The 26,217-nt window shown below is 41.4% G+C and overlaps 1 protein-coding gene across 2 annotated transcripts in view; it reads right to left on the minus strand.

The window, feature by feature from the left end:
• fibcd1b (fibrinogen C domain containing 1b) overlaps window positions 1-11,254 on the minus strand; it is a 152,762-nt gene extending 141,508 nt beyond the window's left edge. Inside the window, exon 1 of one of the 2 annotated variants that reach the window (XM_033647333.2) lies at window positions 10,296-11,254. In XM_033647333.2, coding sequence (XP_033503224.1) covers window positions 10,296-10,367 — 72 coding nt within the window. In that variant the 5' untranslated portion in view covers window positions 10,368-11,254. The remainder of the gene's footprint in view (window positions 1-10,295) is intronic. The other variant, XM_033647334.2, reaches the window with a different exon arrangement.
• Between the last annotated feature and the right edge of the window lie 14,963 nt (window positions 11,255-26,217).

A 26,217-nucleotide genomic window follows, 5' to 3' on the forward strand; every position in this document is an offset into this window, starting at 1 on the left:
AGTATGATCTTAACAGACAATTTGACACAGATTTTAAAAAACGGGATTGTGATGTTTTTTGGTGGAGGATCTCATTAATTCACATTTGATGTTTGGCTTATTAAGCAAAAGCACCTGTCACTAAACCTGAGAAAATAATGCAGTCGCTGAGGTTTATGTGGCATCGGATAACGAGGCAATCTTTCAATTTTTCTGCATCAAATTCAGTGGTGAAGAATACTACTTAATGGGGACAACAACGATATCTCAGCCTTCATCTTTCTAGCCAATTAATGCCGCTATTAACCTTGAGACACCTGATGGTGCCTGGCCCATAATGAAGCTATTATGTTTCCAACGTTAGCTTAAGCGAGTCGTTAGCAGGTAAATATATGAAGCCAGTTTGCTAAGGAAATGACTCCATTTGGCTCAGAGGAGAACCAATAATGTGATTTCGGAGGAACTACCAAGTATGAGAGAGCTAAAGAGCAAAGCAGCTAAATCATGGGCACGTTGGCAGTTTAACACCAAGACGAAAAGCCCCCCTGTATGCTAGCAGTCAAACAGACGGCGCACTCCAGCATCACTATTTTAACAATCAGCTCTGGCAAGCCGCCAGGCATTCTCTGCATTCAAGCAGTTTTCACTGATTGTGTGTATAACTGGTTTATGTTGAGTCGAAACTGCATTCTCATCCTCGTCCCTCTCTCCTGTAATATTCTTCTGCTCCAGATGCGGTGGCCAGAGTAGATTGATTGCTTGATTAAACTTCTCCATTTATCATAAATTATGCACTGGATTTTCAGAGTCTAATTAATTCCCTTATTATTTACTGTTCCGTCTACATTCTTAGTCAGACATGTAACCCATCACAAAAGAGAAGTGCACTCCCGTGTGTACGTGATTTGTCGTGCTTGCGCGCTCGCGTGCATGAGCGTTGATTAATGACCATCCGAGGGAACAAAAAGAAAAAAGGTCATTATGTTGTGGGAAGTATGCTCCCTTAAGAGCAGGCCTCTAATGTCACATCTCTGTTTGATCGGCGTCACATGAACGGAGCTCTTTAACTCTTAGATTGAGATCGCCAGGAGGAAATTGGACACTTCCCACTGCAAATATGGAGATGGAGCCCAATCTGTCAGTGGAATGGACCTGGCTAGTTGTCCATCAAGATGACTTAACACTGTAACACGTGCACACAGTGTGTCTCTCTCATCCCTCACTCCACCACTCTGCCTCATTTCCAGCCCACTCTTTTCCCTCCACCTGCACACCCCTCATCTGCCTCTCACTGGTGATTTCCAATGTATTTTTAATGATGATTTAGCAGGGAAGTGAATGATAAATTTCAGAATGGCGATATTAGAGTCTTCCAGAGTAAAATAATGGGGTGAATGTACGCATTTATCCTTCTTTAGAATGTTTTTTTCACCCCACCTTAACGACCCTTCTTGGCACACAGACGCAAACATGCACGAGGGGCTGAATCCTGCAGATGGAAATCTAATGCCTTAGCCTGCCCTGTCTCCTTCTCTCCTTCACTCTCTCTCACACTTTTAGCTCTTCTACTGTGAAACCCTGCCCATCAGGTCAGCTTGCTGACACATCTGTCAATACATGCTCTGGGAGGTAGAGTATAACCTTGCCCTGCGGTACCTTCCTAATGTTTCCTACTCAGCATTGCTTTCTTCACATCCATTCAAAGGCACAAAGACATGGAGGGAAACCGACAGAGTGACCATGTACATTGTGTTTGCCAGGGGTGCCCTAAAGGGGGGGGGGGGGGCACAATGCAGAAGACACTGTTGGAATTGCAGAAATCAGAAACACACAGTATCATGGAATTTGCCAAAATGCAGATATCATTCATCCTGCTCTGCCCTTTGGCATCAGATGGACTGACCATGGTGAGGGGAAAGACAGCTAACGTTAGCTTGACCGCAGTCTTTTCTTCAGTCAGCCAAACTGATCCAAATCCTCCTAAACCTCTTGGGCGGTGGAGAGGCAGCATCAAGCCAACCATCACTTACATCTCTGTGGTCAAACCATGTGTAAATGCATTGAAAAGTCCCAGGATATACTTATCACTACATCTGCTTCTCTATATGTATGAAAATGAAATTAATTGTATTACATTTACAGGAAGTTAAAACACATTTCCTGCGTCCCTTATAAATTATGAAATCTTACTAAATTATGAGGAAGATCACTTTATTCTTCGATGTTAGGTCAACAGTGAACATTATTGCTGGACCCTGCAGTCATCCAAAAAACAGAGTACTGTGACACTAACAGCTAAATTTAGAGTAGAGCACGGTGAAGCTCAGACGTGAAGTACTTTATTTTACAAAAGGATGGAATGGTTCATTTTAAAACTGCTGAAGTACTTACTTTAATAAAATAAGTGCAGTGTTGTATTACATCAAATTCATTGATATTCATTAAAATTTGAATATCTTCTTATTGAATTGATTAGATTTAATGAACCTACCACAGTATTAGACTTTTTCTAATGACAAATGTGCTTAAGTTGTAAAATGCAAAATTAGAAAAATTAAACAGAAAACATGATTTTGGGGGAAATATAACGGAATCTGGAAAACTTAAAACAGATTTCATGTGGCCTGATCATGTGGCATCCATTGGTACCAACCATGTTGGCATAAGTTGTCAGGCAGGGGGCTAAATGACGCTCCAAATTTCAGCAAAATTTTGATGAGGGATCAAATGGCATGGTGATTTTCACAGGTGTCCCTTGAACTCTCACCTCAAGATTTCTTAACAAAAACAGGTACTCCCTGGGACTTAAGAAGGCATGTTCCCAGTAAATGTTTTGTTCCTTACAAACAACACAGTCCTTCAAATTAAAGCTGTATATTTGTCTTTTTAAGGAAAAAGACAACCAGGTTCTTTGAACAGCAGTGAGTGTGCCACCTAAAGATTTGCAGTAGCCCCATCTGGCCCCCCCACGTACATTTCTGGAGGTGCCACTGGTGCTCGCCTACATGTAAGTACATGTGTATACCCACAAAAAAAGCATGTGTAGTGCACAAAATCAACACCATTACCAAGAATCACCAATGAATTAGGTACAATTACTTTCTATTGCAGCTGTTGAGTTGGATGCAAGTGAGCCCTTGGTGATGCTTTGGGGCTTCCGTGATGAGCCTTGTAACTGATCCAGGAGTCGACTGGAAAAAAGGCTGTCTCTCCTCTCACGCTGTGTGGTATATCTGATAGCAATCCTTTGTTGGAAATATGTGGGATTTTGAGCAGCTGGAATATATCTGCGTCATCTCGCAAAAGGTACATGTGCCCCCAGCTAGCCTGCTGCCTGCTCAACGCTGACTGGGACCTACTGTGATTCATACTTAACAACCCTCCTGTGTCCTTTCTACTCTACTCCAGGTTACTCTTTTGTTTCTCTACTCTGGCTCTTATTTTTATTCTTCTGCTTTTATCAACTCCTGTTTTCATTCTTGTTCTTGTCCTTCCTTGCCTCACCTTTTTTTTTCCCTCTCAAGGCCTCCTGGCCACCTTGCAGCACTAGAAATCTGATATTGAAATGTCCCGTCCCTTTGTGTCAGCAGGAGATATAGAAAGGGGGAAAATGAGAAAAAGACATAGAAGAGGGTGAGGGTCAAATGACAAAGGTGGATAGAGGAAGAGCAAGGCCAAAAGCACATGGGACAGCTGCCGTCATTTATAACCTTCAGATAAGTAGAGCCCCTGGTTTAACGGGGCTACAGTACATGCACGTTAGCCAAAATGGCTCCATCTGTCTGCAGCATAAACCTAAACAAACGAACACACCGCTCCATTAAGGCACTAAATCACTTCCTATGCAAAAAAGCACTCTTCACTTACGTAACAACTTGACAGTAATGGCTCGTTACCACTTTGATCCACCAACACACACACTCCTCTCACACATTCATACCTTTATTCTAACAATAGGCCCACACTCCTGCGAAACCACTTAGGTTTTGATCCCACAATTCAACAATGGGTTTCAAATATACACAGCTTATATAGTATAAAAACGTGTCCAAAGCTTCAGAGAAGATAATGTTATCATTATTATGATAAAAAAATGATCAAAAGAAGAAAGAGGATCAGAAAAGGACTCGTGTGTGAGGAGAACATGCCCACTTAAAGAAGAAAAACACACTGCAACATTAAGGCTTTGAAATTCATTATCGTGCATGCCAATAGAAAAGCGGCGTTGTTATGAAGAGCAGTACCAAAGTAAAATCAATGACACCGAGGGATTGTTTTTTCTTGATAAATTGAAAAACTCTCCCTCTGCTCCCGCCCCCATACTTTTGTTTAAAAAAGAACAATGGATTGATGGGTGCATGTGATCACACAAGTACAGCATGCACAGACCCACGCAAACATATCAAGCTGTCTTTTTTATGTTTACTGTGCTGTTAAACACATACTGCAGGAAACACAAAGACTGACATGACCTAATTTGATCAATCTTTCCTCTGAGATAATTAACGTCTTTCAACAGCGGTCTATGTATAGCAGGATGCACAAATAAAAACATTATGTGCACACCCTTGGCAAACACAGATCTTTGCAATCCTGTCAAACCGTCACATTACACGTGTTAAAAAAACCCACCTCACACTACGAGTCTTTTTGTGAGAGTTTGCATCTGCACAGACGGCGGCACGCACACATAAACCGACAGTGAGAGAGACACAGTACAAAGAGTTTAAATGCCCCAATTTTCACATGCTGAACTTGTCTGAGTGCACGATTTGTACATATCAATGCGTCTGCCGTCTGCTGTGTGTTCTGGTGTGTCATCTGACAAATGGATGAAGCACTTTTGGGGCCTTGAAAACTTTTGCTGGCGGGCGTTTCCTCGAAGCCACCCTTAGCGGGGCAGGACGAGACAGAAGCTGAGGTTGTTAGGGCTGCACTGCTGCCATAGCAGGACCCCCCACAGGGAAATCACAGGCCCATTGAACCAGGGAACTCTCTCTGCTTTGCTCTGCTCCATTCCACACTGCCTCCTATACCTCCAGCCAGCTCAGCAGGTTCATTAGTTCGACAAGGATACCCAGAAAACCAGCCAGCCCATCATCCCACACATACAGTTCTAAGCTTGTGTTCACCTCTTTTCTTTCACTGTGATTGAAAGGTCATTCCACATTTTAGCTGTATAAGAAACACCTCTTACATACTTTATTTTATTTACTGCGGCACAGGTCTAAGAAACATATACTTAGTATGTAACCGCTTGTATCAGCGATTCAAAAGGTTGCAATTTCTAAATCTCAGGAGCTGCCATATTATTCACAATTTACATAACTGTGCCCTAACAAGCTGCAGCAAGTGAAAGTTGAAGCCTGCAGCTGTTGATTTCATCGGTAATAATGACACCATGCAAATTTAGTCACTTATAATTAATTAATGTTAATTCTTTTAGTTGGCATAACAACAAAAAAAGCGATCTTGGCTGTTGTGCGGTAAATATGCTTGCTCTTGGCACGCTGGTGTCTGTAAATTTAAACTTGGCCAGAGATGCTTTTAAGGAAGGAGCAGCACTTTGTATTATTTTTTTTATGTCTGATAAAATAAAGAGAGGCCTGGGTGTTTTTATTGTCCATAAAAAAAACTATAAATCTGGACCTCCAGGATTCAGACCTTCAGTCTGTTAAGCTAACATTTTGCATGTCTGATATCAAAAACACAGGCAGATGCAACTTCCCAGCAGTTTGGTAGTGTTATCATAGGTGGCCAACCATGCAGCCGTTACCAATAAATGCAACGCCACTTTAAATTGTTTGATGTAATACCCTCCTTTAAACTGTAGTGGGTAACTTTTCATGTTTGCTGAAATTGTTTCTATACCCAGACAGGAGTACACAAGGCAGAAGTTGTGACAAAATCATCTTCCTCTGCTTCCTCATAGTATCTCTAGTGGCATTTGCTCGAATCTACCTCAGCTGTTGGTAAACAACCAATCAGAGCCAGGGAGTCTCTGACACAGCTGTCTATCATGTCAATCACTGCTCGTGAGCTGCAGTCAGACTGTCAAACTAGGCAGCGCTGATCGAATATGAATTGAGATTGTGTTGCTGCATTGCCTATGTCTCGTCTCGAGTGAGTTCATAAACATGTTTTGGTGAAGTGTTTGGCTGTAAAATGAGAAAGTCGGCTGGGGCTGGTGGGCAAGAAACAGGCAATGCAGTAACAGAAATTTGATTCATATTTGATGAGCGCTGCCTAGTTTGACAGTTTGACCGGAGCAGTGACTGACAGCTGCGTCAGAGACCCCTCGACTCTGATTGGTCGGTGGATTCTTGCATATTCCATTAGAAGCACCATGAGGAGGAAGAACATGATTTTTTTCTCACAGATTATCTGCCTCATGTAGTATACTGTGTAATCAAAGTGATAGTTTCAGCAAATATGACAGAAGGTTATTTTTATGAAACTTACCAACTACAGCTTTAATAAAGAAGAACTAGTCAATGTTTGTGTAGAAAACTGAGCTCACTGGTTTGTAGAAAAACAACATCCTCAACATCAAACAAGTGCATTACCCTTTGGGACTCTGATTCTATTATGCTTGGTATGGTCTCGTTTACTTTATAGAAGATAATTTAAATTGCAATGTTGGTTAGAAAAACTGCAATTAGATATTTTCCACAAATTTTTAAGTCCTTATTATGAATATATGCAGAAAGATGCGTGCATGAAGGATGGTCAAGCCTTCTAGGTTCTGCCTGATGTGCCACAGTTACCACATGTGGGGGCAAGGAGTATTAAAGTGAGTTAGTGCAGACTGATAAATCCTGGCAGAGATGTTAGTGTGTGTGTGTGTGTGTGTGTGTGTGTGTGTGTGTGTGTGTGTGTGCGTGTGTGTGTGTTGTGGCTGTCATGCAAGCCTGATATAATTTCTGAGGTGGGCTGCTGCCGAGTGTGTTTCTGATAGATGTGGGCCTGCAGTGTGTGTGCTCTCAAGGCAAACCTTCCTCCTTTTTACAGCTTTGTGGCCGATGTGTTGGAGATACATAAACATCCTGACTGTAGTCTGGTGATTTGCTGACGTATTGATGCGAGTCTGTGACTTTGATCTGTTTGCGTTGAAAGTGAAGCTTGTCTGTAATGTATAAATGTCTTTAAGTGCAATGTGTGTGTGTCCATCTCAATGTGTAAGATGGTAAGGCACAGCTGTACTCTACGGTATTCTACCCATATACAAACAGTTCTTTCAGTGCTTTGGAAAGTTTGGACTTCTCAGAGTGTTATTGATTGCCGACAATCTAAGTAGGCAACTCCATTGGGCCTCGCTGACTTCTCAGCTATATGTGCGTGTGTGTGTATGTGTGTGCGTGCATGCATGGGCCATGTGGGGTAAAAAAAAAAAGAGATGAAATTGACTATATAGCTGTCAAACGTGTGTGCATACATATATCACATTTAAGATTTTAAATTAGGACGTAAGACTAGTTGCTCTAACTTGATTCACGGCTGATGTAAGAATGATGCCATGGAAACGGCCCTATAAGAAATCTAGCTAGCATTCCCCCAAAAATCAATATTGGTGTTTTTACAGCACAATATTACATCCCTTGATGTTTGTTTCCTGTGTGGAATTACGGGTTTTTTTTTTTCTCAGAGCAATCTTGAAGAAAAAAAAAGCCATTTTATAAGAACTTTAACACATTTTTACACCCTTCAGTTGAAAGGTGACAATGGCAAGTGGCAACCTTGACTCACCTCAACTTTCGTTGTTTCATTACCAGAACCTTGTGTGGGAGTTTTCACAGTTCTATCTACTTATAGCTCATGGTAGCCATTTTGTTTCTATGAAGTGTCATATTTTTATATACACAAGTTAATAGCCTATCTAATCATGTATAGCCTCTGCCTCTGCTGCCTGTTATCCAGTGAGTTAGATCTCAAGGCTGTTTTTAAGTTGCACTCGAATCCCCGTTTTACTCTAACCGGCCTCCATCTGTTGTGAAAGTGCATGGGTGACAGCACACCTACGGTAACAAATCAAATATGCAGAGTTACCAGACAAATACTGAGCCACGTTTTGTAATATCAAAATAAACACAGACCACAAGAGATCTCTATTACCCGATCCCTCCCCCCACTGGGTCTGAAATGACTGTGTCAATAGCACCAAGGCTGGAGATAAAGGTTTGGTGTTGCCGCTCAAGATTACAGAGAGAGACAGGCTGACACGCAGTGAGAGAGTATTTATGTGTGTCTGTGTGTGATAGCGAAATAACAAGCGCAGAAGAAGGAGACAGATAGATGTAGGGAGGAGAGGGACAGATAGCAGCATTAGCCATCCCCATTTCCCACAACCTCTCATCTCATCAAACACCCCCCCCCCCACCTTCCCTCCCCGATGCTGTCTGATCCGGGGCGAGTGTTGGGGTTGTGGGACATGCTTTGCCTTTTCATCCTCCAGGCTTACCACTCAGCATATAAGAGCTTCATTTAGTCATTTGGATTTTTTTCCTTCAGGAACACAGAAATGAATAAGAATCAAAATTAATCACACTGGGTATCATTTTCCTTGAACAGATGTTTTTTTTTCTGGCCAGTTAACTGATCTGAGACAGACACTCTGGTGTTTCATCATCAAATTAAAACCATGACGGGCATATTTGTGATTTGCATGACCTTTAAGTGGATGTAAAAGAGGCAAAGCAGCTTGCAGGCAAAATGTTGGTCATACCCTTTTAGTCATTGATCTGCTCCACCTCCAAGTTCAGAGGTTACATCAGCTAACCGTATGAAAAATTAACCACAGGCTTGCATTAATGGATGCTGCTAATGTAACTGTACCTTAGACAGTAGAGGCCCAATTCAGAACGCCACCATGTAAATGACTCAGCCTGAGCCATGACATCAGCTGAGGTATGAGACAGGAAGCCACGTATCGTCTGACTGTCGAGCTTTGTCAATTACAAGAAATGTGCCAAGAGCATGCTTCCTTCTAACCAATGGCTTCTGAATGACACAGCCCATGTACTTACAATTAGTTTGGAGTCAAAGAACAACTGACAGCAAAGACATAGTATATGTTCAAGAAAGCCATTTTGCTGTTGTTAACACTGTGGTGAAGGGTGGGGGAACAAACTGTTATCTTTTTTAAGTCAGTAAATTAATGAGTTAAAGGTATAGATTTTGGGGGGATACAGGGGACACATCCCCATTAATATTTAGAACATATGCATTTGCGTCTACCCTTCAAACTTTTTGGACAGAATTAAGACATTTACACCATAAATTGATGCCAAAGGGGCACAGATTGGTGCCTAAAAATTACCAGAATGCAGTAAATTGTTTAATGCTTTCAATTTCCCTGATAGAAGTGCCCCCCCAAAACCACGCCCCCAATGTTGAAATGAAACCTACGCCCTTGTAATTTGTAGTTATTAAAAAGTGCACGGTCCCTGTGCCAAAACTGTGACATCCCTGACACTTCTCCCCTGTGTCAAAATATTTTTGCAATGGCCCCGATGAAGTTTTCACATCAGCACCTTTCATTTCTCACTGATGTCGCATCATAACCAAATCCATCCTCACAGGTAAGAGGATAAGAAGGGTAAAATCATTCTGTGTGTTTCCAAAGGCGCCAAGCTTTCTCGCTGCCCGAAATCCGATTCTGTGTGTTCCAGGGGAGCCCTCTCCCTCACGGGCTGTCAATAGCCCTCTACTGACCTTGTGAAACATTGACTATTCCCCAAAGTGAGCTTTGCCTGGCTGCAACACAACGCACGTCCGCTCCTGTCTCAATTCATCCGACTGGCCTAAAGAGCTCTGGAGTGTTAATAGCTATTGGAGGGTGCCTGTGTGCCATGTTTCAGCACTCTTAACGACACAAATGCGATTTATAGACATTCAGCTCAAGTACAGCCCAGGCTTACATGGGAGGGAAATTTAAGAATATCTGCTGGAGGTGCAGCTGAGATGCGCAACTCTCCGCCTTTTCACGCACACATTTCTGCCGTGATTTTACCACCATTCTCGCCACTTCATCCATTTGTATGCCAAGTAGCATAACTAACACATTGAACCGTCGTGTCACGCTAAACACAATTAGCCACGGGGACTGTGTGATCTGCGGGTGGGTTTAGACATTATGACAGGAACAGAAGTGCCAGTGCCCGGGGAGTCGGAGAAAAGCTCATGTGCAGCAGCGACTGTCTACAGTGCAGAGATTCGCCCGAGAGCCACATTATCAAACTCGGCGTGGTAACACTGCGCCAAGCAGATGCACCACTCCTCATAAACCCACAGCGCTACTGTAGATTGTGTGTACATACCTGGTTTTTATGCCGAGTCCCATCTTCGAGTTCAGAAGAGCTGTTCATGATTCCCCATTGGTCATTTACCATCCTACGGAGAATCTGCGCATCAGATCCGCCTGTTTGTTCCAGGCGACAGAGAATAAACCCGATCCTTTTATAAAGTCTTAACCTGTGTTTTAGCCTACTCCATGGGAAAACTGGGTATTAAACGTAAGAAAAGAAGGGAGGCACAACTACTTCTGCGGCTCAGCAACCGCACACACCGCACAGTTTACGCACCAAAATTCCTCCCGAGTCTCCTGATAATCTGCCCGTTATTCCACTTAAAAATAATGAAAAGGGGTGTTTACCGGCTCCAGGGTTTGTAACTTGACTCACAAACACATCACAATTATGTTGGATTTCACAAAAACAAAAAATAACCCCAAAGAGGATCCCGAAAGCAACGGGCGCAGTCTTTTTACTCCATAAAAAGGAACCGACAAAATCTTCTTTGGCTCAGACTGCAAAGTGCAACCTGAGCTTTTTGTCCATCCACTCCCGTGTCCAGGATACTTTAAGACGCCAGGTTAGTCCAGACTGTGTCCAGTTGTGACCGAACAGGTAAAGACGGGATGGGATAGGGTCGCAGTGCTGCCGCGTTGCTTTTTGTTTTTCGTTGAATCGGCGAGAAGACTCCAAACACCAAGCCCAGGGGATGGATAGAGCCTCCTTTATTTGCGCCAGGCTGATCTGGCTGGTATTTCACAGAGATGCCTTTGACAAGACGGGTACGGGGAGATTAGCGTGCTCGGCTTGTGTGCCGCACAGGGCGCTCCGTGCCTCCGACTGTCAATCAACGCGTCCCTTCGGTACGCACGCCGCGCTCCAAGGCAGCGTTCCTTCCTTGTGCCGCCCTGCCCTCGACTGCTGTGCCACCCCGCCTGCTACTTCACTTCCACCGCACCGTGGACCCTCCTATTCCACCGCAACCCAAACAGCAGCAGATTGTGGCAAATTTATTCTTAGACTACAGACTGTGTAATGGTTTAATGGGCGCTAATCCCGGATACCAGATTGCTGATAAAAATCCTCCTAAAGGAACACAAACGTGTGAAAATCTCCTGAAGGTTACAACAAATCACACAGATCATCTTGCCACAGTGTGTACATTGCTATGACCGAATACCTGATTAGGTTTGGTGATTTAAAATCTTAATGTCCGCGTGGGACCAGGGCCGTTTCTTAACATTTTGGGGCCCTAAGCAACACCTTACATTGGGGCTCCCACAAACCCAAACCATCACCAGCTCTCTTTATAAAGCCTCAAGGCCATTGAAGGATTACTGAATGGGCCTACTGAATGGGCACAGGCCCTGGGGCCCAAAGTGTAAGAGGGGCCCCTGGCCCTCATCCACAAAATGTCACTTAAATTAAAATGTACTGAGCTGACATTCAAAATAACTAGAAAAAGGAGCAAAACAACCACAAAGAGACACAAAACGACCAAATTACCCTAAAGTCACACAAAACAACTACAAAGAGAGTAGTTATTAGTAGTTATTTTGTACAACATCTATTGCACGTCTGTCCGTCCTGGAAGAGGGATCCCTCCTCAGTTGCTCTTCCTGAGGTTTCTACCATTTATTTCCTGTTAAAGGGGATTTTTGGGAAGTTTTTCCTTATCCGCTGCCAGGGTCCACAGGTCAGAGGGATGTCATATGCTTTAAAGCCCTCTGAAGCAAATTGTGATTAGTGATATTGGGCTTTATAAATAAAATTGAAATTGAAACCACAAAGAGATGCAAAAGAGCAACACACAAAAAAGACTTAACAACTGTAAAGTGTGTGTGTCTTGCTCTTATGTAGAAGAGGTGGTGGGAGGCGGGGGTGGGCTTTTGCATTTGTGTGCCCAGGGGCCCAATGCCTGATAATCTGCCTAAACTCAAGGCCCCAAGTCATTTTAATATGCTTGTATAAAATTAATGACTAAACACACTTTATTATCAATAAAGCTTTAATTAACAAAAAAGCACAGTATGAAAAAAATAACTGACAATTTACAAGAAAATGATTAAGAAAATTAAATTGCACAAATATTACTAAATAAGAATAATTGACAACGGTGCACTGTGTGACATCACCCAGCACTTCTCGTTTGAGTGGCAGCCTTTAGAAGTAGGGCTGCTTGTTTAAAGTAGAAGAACCTTGCTATAGCAGAAAAAAGATAAAACATAATATTAAACCTCTTTATTATTCATCTATATTTTAAAATGTATTGCACAGAAACTGGATTTAAAACCATCGAAGTCCTTTCCTAAATTTACACAAGTTTATCTGAGGTGAGCCCTGAGATTATTGGACACTTTGTACAACATAACATCAATAATTTTGTGTGAAAGACCAGTGCAAGGTAGTGAACATTCATTAAATATATATACCTACATCTTAGCAAGGTTAAGCACAGTCGCACATGATTCCAATTTCCAATAAGCTAGAACTGAAAATAATGAGGAATAATTGTAGAAAGTGGTTTGTTGTTTGTTTAGTGGTTTGTGTCTCAGTAGCAGGATTCTCAAGTCATTCCCATTGTGTATTCAACCTCTGATTATTATAAAAGGTCATCACACTTACTTAAATAACTCAACTGGGTTAACAGTAGAGCTCTTGTGTTTGAACTCTAAGTATAAATTGATCAACAGGTTCCTAAAAAAAACAATTTACACTGACAGTTTTCAGTGTACTCAGTTCCTGCTGACAGGCAGCACAGCAACACACAAAGACCCCTCCCACTCTCCTCTACACAGAGTCATTACTGTAAATAATGTGGTCCACAAGACTGGTCATGTTTTTGCTCAGTTAAGGTAGTTTGATGGACAGATGATTAGAGGCGTAATCGGTGGTGCAGGGACCAAGGCACGAGTGAGATTACTCATCCCTGTGATGAACCTGCACTCACAAAGGGGAGGGGTAATGCAAAATAGGGTCACTGCTACACAATGTTTGTTGTCAGCAGGTCTGACATGCACCAGTGGATTGAGGGGATGTTGTTAAGGTGCAATAGTTTGTCATGGATGACAGCCCATTGAGGAACAAAATTTGCAAACTGAATGTTTTGACATACAGTATTAAACCTGTTTGAACATTCTGTGATTTTTTATTTCTTTGGTACATCACAGGATCCTCTTTGAGAGCAGAGGTGAATGAGTTTTACCATACAGATTTCACTGTATCACCCTCTGAATTATGCACCTCAGTGATACTACTGCACAAAAATTCTTGCAAGAAATTATCAATAACTTTGTATATTTATGACTAAACAAACAAGAATCAAAGTTAAAGTTTCATCCTTATCTACTATTTTTAAAGATGTTGTGTGTGACATTCAGAGCATTGAAGAAGCGCAAAACAAGTATTTGTTATGTAAAGATGTAGTGGAGTAATGGCGTTCTGAGCAGCCAATGTGTGTATCTTTGTGTGTTTTAATCCATGCATGTCAGTACATGTATCATTGCGCTATGCTCATACATTGGTTACCGCTCATAACAGGATGGTGGCGTCCTGGAAGCGTCGCACCCACCCTCTGGTCCCCACCCCTTGTAAACACCATTAGCTCCGTCAGCACTGTTGCTGTTGTTTAACACCCTTTATGGAGTTACCCTTTAGCCATTAGCCGCCAGCTCAGCCACCTCCACGTTGATAACTGTGTCCGTCATAATCTCTGAATTTCACACAACGCATTGTGTACGCAGGACTATGCAGCCAAAATGCACAATACTAGCGGTCACCACTTGGGCAGACAACAGAAATATAACCCGGAAATCGTGAAGAATCTGATGAGAAGAAGAAGAAGGGTCTGGTCTGATCATCCGGTCGGGTCACTGTGTGCAATCGCACCAGCGCCTCTAGTAGTCAGGAATATTGCATTTTGCGCATGCGTTGCGGTACCTCACGTTGAGATGTGCGTTCAACGCGTCAAACGAACACAGATCACGCATGGCTGCCATGACGCGGTCACGTTTGCGTTGTTTGCAGCAAGTATATTACGGCCTTTAATGTGTGACAAGGTCGGAGTGAGAATGTGTTGCATTATGAACTTAGCGAATTTGCTTCATTAGGGATGTTAGTGTGTGGTTTGGTCACATTTAGTTGACAGTGGGGTGGCAACATAAACAACTTGCCAACTGTCAGCTTTATCTTTATTGCAACCAGGATGAACTCAGACTGTGAAATATAATAAATACATAACGAATTATCAAATTATGTATTAAAACAAATGCAAAAAAAGTGATTTGGATTTGTGAAGAAAAGTTTGTTTATTTTAGCATGCCTCCAATAAACGAAGAATCCAAAAAGGGCAAATGCTGTTGATTAACTGAAGTTAATGGGGGTCATGTTTAACAATAGCAAAACCATATTAAACAATCTGTTTACAAAGTCTCACACAACCTGTGCAGTAAAATCCAAGTCTTGTTTATCCAGTGGTATGCTCAGTGTTTCCCAAACATGTTGCATTGCCTTGACTTCAGCCCGTTCTGATTGGGACTGAAAGGGAAACTGATCAGTGCTTTCACTTTAAGTCTTGTTATATTCTGTGAGATTTTGTAAACAGATGTTTTGCTCTTGTTAAACGTGGTCCCCATTTACTTCAATTAATCGACAATGTTTGCCACTTTTTGGATTCTCCTTTCACCAGAGGCATGTGAGAAAAACAAAGCTTTCTTTACAAATTCAAGGTAACACGGCATGAATAATTGATATATAAAGGGTGGTTTTGTGGGTGAGGTATTCCTATAGCCACTGATCTGAGTTTCCCATTAGCAAATTATCTCAAAAAGCCACAGTGCTGATGCAGTTTCATGAAAGTTTGCTCATGCACTTTCCCAACAACATCGCAGCAAGAATGGTTTGAGAATAATTATCAGTGGCACACATTCCTACAATGTAAGGCATCATAAGTCGATGTAAGGAATCAATTTCCCGCACTGAGAACATAAGAAGTCAACTGGAGAATAACGCAAAGGGCTGGAAAGAAAAGAAATGCCTCTAGTTCTTGATGTCTTACAATATATTTGTTTTTTATGGTACTGCATACATGTATGCATGCATAAAATCACACAATCATCATATAATATGCATGGGTAAATAATGTCTGCACAAGTGCACAAATAATTACATATGTATATTTTTGTATTGTGCACATATAAGTGTACATGATAGCGTGTGTACGTGTAATAAATGTGTATGCGTATGGAGTACATGTATACATGCCACATATAAAAGTAGTATTTCTTTGATGTGATTGAAGTGCATATTCATACCTTATTATTCTAATATTCACGTTTCCACATATTTGTATTCATTTTTTTCTTTCGTTTTCTTGCTTTGCTTCCCTAATCTGTGAAAATATGCTCATTGACGGCTCTTTAAAACAAAAAGATCACATTAAGGGAAAAGTTCTCCTAACATGCAAACTGTAGAGTCCTGACATGTCTGCTAAATCACCAATTACACTGATCTCTACTTGCATGTATTATATGTGTTATTAATCAGAGTAAGATGACACGTGAAATCCTTTGTAAGAATCCATCAGCACGTCTAAATGAGTATGTAATAAATCATATGTAAAAACAGACACACTGACTTGTGCTCGCCGGAACAAAAGGCAGTTAACACCAAATGTCTTTACGCCCCGAGGTTGTAGTTCGTATTTGATGAAAAAGGAGAATTGTGCAAACATTGCACATTTGCTGACAAACTGCAGGGGTATTGAATTTGGTCTGTATCCTTCCGGGCTTTTGAAAATATTGTAATAATATAGCGATTTCCCCCACAATGAATGAGCCATGACTTTAATATCAAAGGAGAAGGTAAAATAGGGCTGCCAAATATACAGCGAGGCAAACCATTGTCGGTAAAACCTTGTCTTTGTCTGGTGTGCTTGCAGGTGTGTGTATCATGTGTGTGCTCAGTCCTGGCCCCATCTTTGAATGTCACCGAAACCTGATCAGCCAAAGACATTCGGAGAAAAAGGAGAAGTCTCCCAGGAAGAGCTGTTTATCTCTACAATTATCCCAAACAATACAGCCTTTTATTGGATTTGCTGTTTTATATGTGCTCATATCCAAACAAGAGCGTGTGTGTGTTTGTGTATTTTGTGTGACACGTAGCCCAAGCTCTGTTTTTGGATTTTTTTCCCCATGGCTATGTTTCTTTTTTTTTCTTTCTTTCTTTTTTTTTTTTTGAATTTTCACGCATGGAGTGGCAGCAGGACAAATGCATAGAACTGTGAAGAACCAACAGGGTGAACTGCCCTTCCCAAAATGCCAAGCCTGTAATTTGCAAAACGACAGAGTTACACAAAGAAAAAAAAAGAGAAGAAAGAAAAAGAAAAAACGTGTGTGATGGAAGAAAGTATGGTAAAGAATATGGGTAAGGTGAGTACAGAATGGCAGTAACATTGTTATGTCATAATTTATTGTCGGAGAGGTTTACTGAACAAGTATGGGAAACGAACAGTTGTTTAAAGGAACAGGGCACCCTATTTTCAAAAATCTATAATTTTCCTCTTACCTGTTGTACTATTTATCAATTGTTTTGGTGTGAGCCGCAGAGTGCTGGATATATCAGTCATAGAGGTGTCTGCCTTCTCACCAATATAACGGAACTAGATGGCGCTCAGCTTGTGGTCCTCAATGTGCCCAAAAATATATTGTAAAAGTCCAACAGCAATTTCTTTCTGTGGATTATCTTAAGTAACCAGGTCATGATTTCTGAAAAGAAACATTGCTATTGATTTTTTTCAGATGTATTTATTTATTTATTCATTTTGTTTGTTTGTTTGTTTGTTTGTTTGTTTACACCAAGCCTAGTGCCATCTATTTACAATATATTCAGGAGAAAGCAGACAACTCCAACACTCTGCAACTTACGCCAAACATAGTCTAGACTAATAAATAGCACTGATTTTGGGGTGAACTGTCCCTTTAAACAGCTGTTGGTTTTCTATACTTGTTTAGTTAACATTTTTCTCTATGTATTATCCCATAACAATCTCAATGGCATTCTTTACTATTTTTACCCCTTTTCTTTACCACACTTTCTTCCTTCAAACACATTTTTTAATGATTTTTTGATTTGAGGCAACTGTCCCTTTAAATTTAGTAAGAAGTTAATGTATATGCACATTTACAGTAGATACACACTTTGCACGAGTAAATTCATTCTACACTGGCCGACATCCGCACACATACATAAGTGCACACCCAGACACACACCGAATAACGGTAAACGTAATCAAAGTGTCAGTCCCTATACTCTCATCAAAAGAATTCAGCGAAAAATCAATAGGGGACACAAACAGAGGCTGTGCAGGCTGAGAGAGAAGTCTCTGGTGTTATTAATGTATAATGATGGTCTTTCTCAAGAATCTCCAGAGGAGGGGCAAAGCGCTTGCACCTCTGAAGTGCAAAGTCAAAGGCAGTGTTGCATCTCTCCCTGGCTGCTCTGTTAATTCCCTAACTTAGCCCGAGGTTAGCCATAGGTGTGGGACATGATTGAGGTTACTGATACATCAGATTCTTTGCAGAGTTCTTCGCTCTGCCCTCTCCCTTTTTCAGTTAGAATATCAACCCTGTGGGGCAAAGCTATTTCATCAAACAGTGCACACATACCCACACTTGCAAACACAGAGTCTTGAGCAGCGAGGGTGCAGTGAGTACACTGAGTCTGGCTGCACATTCATAGAGGTGACATTTACTAATGAGAGTAATTAGACTTACAGTAAATCTGGGAGATGGAATTCCATAAGTGGTGGTGGTGCTGATGATGATCACAAAAGTGATTGTAATGATTATGAGCTTGAAAATATGGTGGGTTGTTTCAAACACTTTATGACCAGAATACCCTCTTCTTTACTGTCTTCATTACTGTCTCCGAGCTACTAAGTGTGATTATGTCCTCTATCTGTGATAGTTTGCAGCATTTATAGGATGGATCATATCCTGAGCTGGGCCTTTATCGTCTCCTTCTTCGGCTTCCATCCTCCTCAGTGAGTCAGGTGTTTCTTTGTTGCTTTTGCAACTTGGATCCATGTTTCCAATCCAGTAGCCGATGTTGTATGACTCATGTACTCCCATGTTTTGTCATCTCCGTCTCATTACAGTTCTGTTTGCCTCTTGGCTCAACGTCAGGGTGTTTCCGTGAGCCGCCGAGCTGTGTTTGTTGAATGGTTTGTAATTATCTGCGGGCCTCCCTCGGGCAATGCTCCCGGGCTCCTCTGCAAGTATATAGTGCTCCACCCACCAATGAACCCTTTCTTTTGGTGCTATGAGAGCAGCAGGAGGACTGGGAACACACGCATCATAAAAGAAAGGTGCAAGTCAGTATAAGAGGCTTATAAAAACATGCAAGCATGAGAAATCAACCTGTCTGTGCACTGGAAACCTGCAACCTCATCTTCCTTTAAAATCAACACACGCCTCTCACCCCTTTCCTCTTATTTCCACCTAGGGGTGTAAGAAAGGATCAGTACACTTGAGTACTGTCATATTATGTTAAGCCTAGTTCACATTACAAGATTTTCACCGAAATTTTGATGTCGCAGAGGATCTTGAGAGCCATCTTGGGTCGGAGGTGGGTCAGCAGATAGTCTACCACGACGAGTCCTCATATGTGAACAAGCCTATGAGCAAGTCGTCCCCTCGTCTGTGACTGGGACGGGATATCTGGCATGCTAGAAAACTGGAGAAGTCTGACATGACTGACAAAGAGCATCAGCCAGTGAGAGGCGGGATACGTCCCAAGAAATGTGAGGAGGACAAGCCGGAAGGTTGCCAGGTCTGCTTATTAGCCGTGACTTTGGGGTTGCTTCTAAAGTGGAGTTGCTTATTTGGGCTTTCTCTCTAAACGTCACCTTTCTCTCTATATATACGTCTAATAAGTTATTTAAACGCATGATAGTCACTTCTTTTGGGCTTGTTTCCATAGCCCTGGTTGCTTGTTTCTCTCCCAAGATCTGGCACTGAACGCTGAATTGGTGACAACAACAATGGCGGTGTCCACAGGATCATGGGGAGCGCACTGTGTTTGGACCCAGGCCCCTGAGGCAGATCTGATTCAACACTAGAAGGAATATCCATGCCTTTACGATATGTCGTCTCCAAGTTTGGTGATGTCACCGCGTTATCTGGGGCTCTGTCGGCGAGGGCTCAGTGGAGAAATCTTGTGGTGTGCACACACAGGTTGTAACACAGTTGGCGAGACTCCTGCTGACAGAAACACACGTCGCCAAGTATGAACTCTCAAAAGATTACGATCATCTCTGCAATGCAAAATCAGGGTGAAAATCGTGTAATGTGAAGTAGGCTTTACTGTGCTTAGGTTTTAAAATTACTCAAAACTAATACAGTTCCAAACATGCATCTCCATGGAAACGTCCTGCGGAAAAGTCTAGGTTTTAGTGACCCATCCACCACCCCAACTTGCCTCCTTCACAGACTGCTCGATACTGCCTCCTTGTTAACTCCTGTCATCACATTGGTGAACTGATTGCAGCCTTTCAGATTTTTTGAATATGTGTGAATTGGAGTGCATTGCTTTTTGTAGAAAAAAGTATATATAGTTTGTGAGAACAACCTGCAAATACCATCATTTTGTCATGCCCCTTGGCGTCTCATTGGGACGCACAGGGCACCCTTCAACATAATCTGTTTGACACACAGCTCAAACACATTTTAATATATGGTTAATTTTTTAAATGGTCGTGGTTAAGTTTAGGCACAAAACTAGAAAAAAGTTGTGTGTGTCAAAAAATATTTTGAGTGAAAATAAGTTTGTTACGTAACGTAATGAGACATAAACAGTGGCATAAGGAAGTTATAACGGGCCCCAGTGCACACCATTATGATGGGCCCTTAGTGAACGCTATCCTGCATGTATTGTATGTAATGTATTTGACACAAATAGAGACTTGACAACATCAATATACATATTACCCAGCAATCATCATTGAATATCTGACAAATATATCAAAGAAAATTTGCCATTTATTTGAATAGTTTTTATAGTTTATTTATAGTTTTAATAGCTTATGTAGACAGAGCATATAATTTTGTTTTTTAAATAGCTACTGATAATTAAAAAATGAATAAGAATAAAAAAGTAATCCATAATGTAGGTGGGTTTGCCTCTTTGAGGACATATATAGCAGATGGCACCATTTTTAAATTAGGAGCATTCTTTCTTTGTCATTCCTTTCCTTTTGAACACAGTCATACAGTACAGGCCAAAAGTTTGGACACACCTTCTCATTCAATGCGTTTTCTTTATTTTCATGACTATTTACATTGTAGATTCTCACTGAAGGCATCAAAACTATGAATGAACACATGTGGAGTTATGTACTTAACAAAAAAAGGTGAAATAACTGAAAACATGTTTTATATTCTGCATCTTGCTAACTCGGCCATTCTGGATGTCACTAACTCGGCTTCTTCTCCGGAGCCTTTGTGCTCCACTGTCTCTCAGAATAACTCATACCGCAGCGGTGCCTGGACAGTGTGACGTGTGTGGTTGTGCTGCTGCCGTGGTCCTGCCAGATGCCTCCTGCTGCTGCTGCCATCATTAGTCATTAGTCATACTTCTACTGTTATTATACACATATGACTATTGTCACACAAGTATACTGTCTGATATTAATACATACTTTCAACATATTGTACCACAGTAGCCAGAACTATAACTATAATATTATTACTTTCATTAATGTTGTTGTAAGCTACTGTCATTACCTGCAACTCTCTCTCTTTCTCTCTCTCTCTCTCTCTCTCTGTCTCATTGTGTCATATGGATTACTGTTAATTTATTATGCTGATCTGTTCTGTACGACATCTATTGCACGTCTGTCCGTCCTGGAAGAGGGATCCCTCCTCAGTTGCTCTTCCTGAGGTTTCTACCGTTTTTTTTTCCCCCGTTAAAGGGGTTTTTTTTGGGGAGTTTTTCCTTATCCGCTGTGAGGGTCTTAAGGACAGAGGGATGTCGTATGCTGTAAAGCCCTGTGAGGCAAATTGTGATTTGTGATATTGGGCTTTATAAATAAAATTGAATTGAAATTGAATATTCTAGTTTCTTCAAAATAGCCACCCTTTGCTCTGATTACTGCTTTGCACACTCTTGGCATTCTCTCGATGAGCTTCAAGAGGTAGTCACCTGAAATGGTTTCCACTTCCCAGGTGTGCCTTATCAGGGTTAATTAGTGGAATTTCTTGCTTTATCAATGGGGTTGGGACCATCAGTTGTGTTGTGCAGAAGTCAGGTTAATACACAGCCGACAGCCCTATTGGACAACTGTTAAAATTCATATTATGGCAAGAACCAATCAGCTAACTAAAGAAAAACGAGTGGCCATCATTACTTTAAGAAATGAAGGTCAGTCAGTCCGGAAAATTGCAAAAAACTTTAAATGTGTCCCCAAGTGGAGTCGCAAAAACCATCAAGCGCTACAACGAAACTGGCACACATGAGGACCGACCCAGGAAAGGAAGACCAAGAGTCACCTCTGCTTCTGAGGATAAGTTCATCCGAGTCACCCGCCTCAGAAATCGCAAGTTAACAGCAGCTCAGATCAGAGACCAGATGAATGCCACACAGAGTTCTAGCAGCAGACCCATCTCTAGAACAACTGTTAAGAGGAGACTGCACGAATCAGGCCTTCATGGTCAAATAGCTGCTAGGAAACCACTGCTAAGGAGAGGCAACAAGCAGAAGAGATTTGTTTGGGCCAAGAAACACAAGGAATGGACATTAGACCAGTGGAAATCTGTGCTTTGGTCTGATGAGTCCAAATTTGAGATCTTGTCTTTGTGAGACGCAGAAAAGGTGAACGGATGGATTCCACATGCCTGGTTCCCACTGTGAAGCATGGAGGAGGTGTGATGGTGTGGGGGTGTAACTCCACATGTGTTCATACATAGTTTTGATGCCTTCAGTGAGAATCTACAATGTAAATAGTCATGAAAATAAAGAAAACACATTGAATGAGAAGGTGTGTCCAAACTTTTGGCCTGTACTGTATATTCAAGGTGGCAATCTGAATCTACTCTACTTGAATTGTGTAACCTTATGAAGTTATGATAAAACTACACTGAGTTTTGGTTTTACATGGGACACAAACTGAGGTCCTCTGGGTGAAAGTCCAGTTTAGATTGACCATCTTCCCTCCTGCCCAGGCTGCATGACCTTAATCGCTCCTTCAACCATGTCAGTTGTTCTCAGCATCAAGTGTTAAACGGATGGGTTTACACTGGAGTTAGTTGAAATCCAAGTGCATCTCATAAAGACACTAAAGGATGCCTTTAGCATCAACATCACATGCCATGGGGCCTGACAAAGCGTTAGGAATGAGAACAGGTTGCATTATTGTAATATGTCACAATATCTTGAATCTTAACCTCTGTATCATGATACGTATTGTATGGCCAGATTCTTGCCAGTACTTAGCCCTATTTCCACAGTCTCTCTTCCCACTGTGCTGTACGGCATCGAAAAAGCTTACCTACCAATAACACACAAGTATGTGATCCAATTGCCCTGTAAAGAAATGTAAGGTCTTTGCTGCAGTATTTCATGTAGGGCTGCCCTCCCACAGTGGTTTAAGTCCAATCTGTACCTCTTTGAGGGATTGGGAATTAAGTAGGCAGGCGGTAATCCAAAAATACTTGTTCTTGTAATGTCTTATAATTCCATTAAGACTCTTTACCCCCTACTGGGACATTCCTGTACCTGTGGTGTCGCCCAGCCCTTTCCATTAAATCTCTCTGCAGCTCCAAACCACACATGTTCGGCTGTTCTCCTCTTTGGCCTTGACTATATACACTATCAGACTGCATTAATACACAAAGCCTTGTAAAGCAGTCTAATTCCCTCTTATAGTGACATTCTACACACGCAATCGCAGCTAGATGTTTATGTACGTCTTGCAAAGGTGAGAGGACACCTCATCTAAACTGCAAACAAGGCACGTCATCATTCTGAAATCTGCAGATGGCTCTTGGGTAAGAGAGCATGCCTCACTAAGTTTTCATCCTCTGAACTATACAGAGAGTGTAGCCTGTCCAGAGTGAAAGATGCACTTAATAGCACGAGTGTTTTTTCAACGTTGAAGGGTCATTATGTTCTGAAGGAATATGCATCCCTTTTAAAAACCAAATATATCAAAGTATACAAAAAGAGGAATGTGGCTGTGTGTAGCTTCACACCGTGTGCTTTGGCTTGTGGCTAAATTCAAGGTATAATGCAATCGTTGTTGTCTAGCTGCCCAACAACACTTCAGGGATGTTTACAGCTAGCACACACCAGCACCAGCCAATGACAGCCCTGTCATCACATTCTTTGCACCTGTGGACCACATGCACTGTATTCTGTGAGAGGAGAGTTGGTCTCGAAATGATATTCAGTGGCCTGCCTTCCGCTCTCTCATAATCAGCCTTCAAATCATGGAGGAGGAATGTAATGTGTACATAATTTGCGTCCCCAGCATGTAATCTGCATTTGAAAGTTTGTGATCATTTCAGTGAATTTTATGGGAGAGCACTGTGTGACCCCACCACTCTGGAAAAAGATCAGTTGGGAGTGTGTGTGTGTGTGTGTGTGAGAGAGAGAGAGCGAGAGACGCTCCTGCGGTGCTATGCAGTAATGTGTGTGAAAATACCAAAGACGGGGAGATGAAATTCTACTCCCGTGTCTGTGCACTTTCAGGTGAAACCGAAGAGACGGAACCAAAGAGAAGAATGAAAATGATATATAATAATCATAATATCACAGTCTTGCAGCTTGAAATAATGGAGCTTTTGGAGCTGATGGCAGATAGGCAGGACAGATGTCAACCCACTGAATCCATTCCTGGCTGGATAGCAAGGTAAAAAGGTATCTTGATAGAAGAGGGATGTGTAGGTTGAGTGGACATGGATGAAAGAGACTCCAACTCTTTCATCTTTGCTTCTAGTAAAAAAAGAGAAAGATACAGAAAAAAGAAATCAATCAGTATACAAATACCGTAAACTATTGAGTTGGGGAGCAGGCCAAAGGTGAAAGGATCTGCTCTCCAAAAAGCACTGACTCCCCTCAATATGTTTGGCCTTCTATCTTAAACTTTTATCTAACAACAGTGCCAACAAAAGATATATCAACTGTTTGAATAATTGATGCTTACCTAAACAGACTGTCTGCTGTTAATATTTGTTTGTGGCTAAACCCTGCCATCAGTCACTCAGTGAAGAATTTCTAAATTTGGAGCGATTGTTTCTCCTAAGAATTCTGCCCAAATGTGACTGATCTGCATGAGCTCAGTACGGTATGTTTGGGGAGTGCTGCCAAGATCACCAATATGGCCATATTAAACATATCTGCACAGTGTTCACATACGTTCATGTAGGTTTCCTACTGAACAAATCTGCAAAATGCTCACTTTTATTTTAGCAATTTATTTTTCCTGAGTATCCATGGGCCGCAACTTAAGTACAATAAAGACGCTGATGGTCATATTTATGGAACTAAAACACTTGGTCATCGAAAACTTCATGAAGAAATAAGAAGAGGCGATGCTGTATACAAATAAAGAAACAATTCTTTAAAACATGATGTTCCAGCCATCAGCCTTCATCATTCATACAGTCATACCAAAGAAACATAAACCTTTTTTAATAGCTCAAGCTGAAAAGCATTCTGCTTGCTTGTAAAGGACTTCCTAGTTGTAAACGAAACCCTCATCAGTTGAGGAGGAGCATGAGATAATAACATGTAGACAATAACCATCCAAGGCTTTGACCTATTCAAGAAAGAAAGGATGGATAAAAACAAGGATCAATACAACAGCATCACTGAAAGAAATGCAAGGAAAATATATTAAGGTATATTATGAGCCCATGGCTGGATTTATGGAAAGAAAATAGGGTCAAACGTATTGTAGCTGCATATCACTACATCTAAATGTGTGAAAAGATTTTGTACAAGTACATTCAAATGTATGAATGTGTAAAAACAAAAAGAGTTATTTTTTCATTGTAAGGAGATCTGTAGCTGTGCATTGTGCATAAATTAAAAAAAAGATTAGCATAAATAATTTCCAGAGTAGGAGTGCATAAAGAACACAAGGTTTGGAGTTATAATAAAAGTTTGCTGATACACATCAGGTTTGCAGTTACACATCTGTCAGCTCTGGCTAGCTTGGCTTGTCTTATTTGTGGCCTGATATACAGTAAATTATCCGCTGTGAGGGTCTTAAGGACAGAGGGATGTCGTATGCTGTAAAGCCCTGTGAGGCAAATTGTGATTTGTGATATTGGGCTTTATAAATAAAATTGAATTGAATTGAAATTCATCAAATTCAGTGCCCCATATTAATGTTTCCCATGCTACTGTAGCTGCCATGTTTGGTTGCAGCCAGACTCACAGCAAAGAAGGCTGTTTGTGCTTATGTGTGAAAATGTGGAACTGTAAACTTTTGTGCAGATATTCTTTATGCACTCATACATTGGAATTTCATTTATTTATTCAATTTCCATAAGCCACTTATCCTGTTGGGGGTCACAAGGGGACTGGAGCCTATCCCAGCTAACATCAGGCAAGAGGTTGCCAGACTATCACAGGGTAAATAGAAAATGGACTACACTTGCATAGACAAAGCAACCACATTTTTACACTATGTCTCATTCACCCATTCACACACTGCGTGACTGGTAGCCATTCACCAGTGGCGATTGCTCTAAGACTGCGAGGGAAGCTCAGCTTCCCCTAAAATGTCAAAAAATAAGTGATCAAATACATACTGCTGTGTTTACATTTCATTGACTAAATATGCGCTAGAACGCATTCAGCTTTTGTTCAGAATCAGCTACTTATCACAGGTCACTGACGCGACTTTCTTCTCATTCATTCCCGTAGCGTCACAGTGCATTAAACA

This window comes from Epinephelus lanceolatus, chromosome 19, assembly GCF_041903045.1.
Source record: "Epinephelus lanceolatus isolate andai-2023 chromosome 19, ASM4190304v1, whole genome shotgun sequence".
Classification (NCBI taxonomy): Eukaryota; Metazoa; Chordata; class Actinopteri; order Perciformes; family Serranidae; genus Epinephelus; species Epinephelus lanceolatus.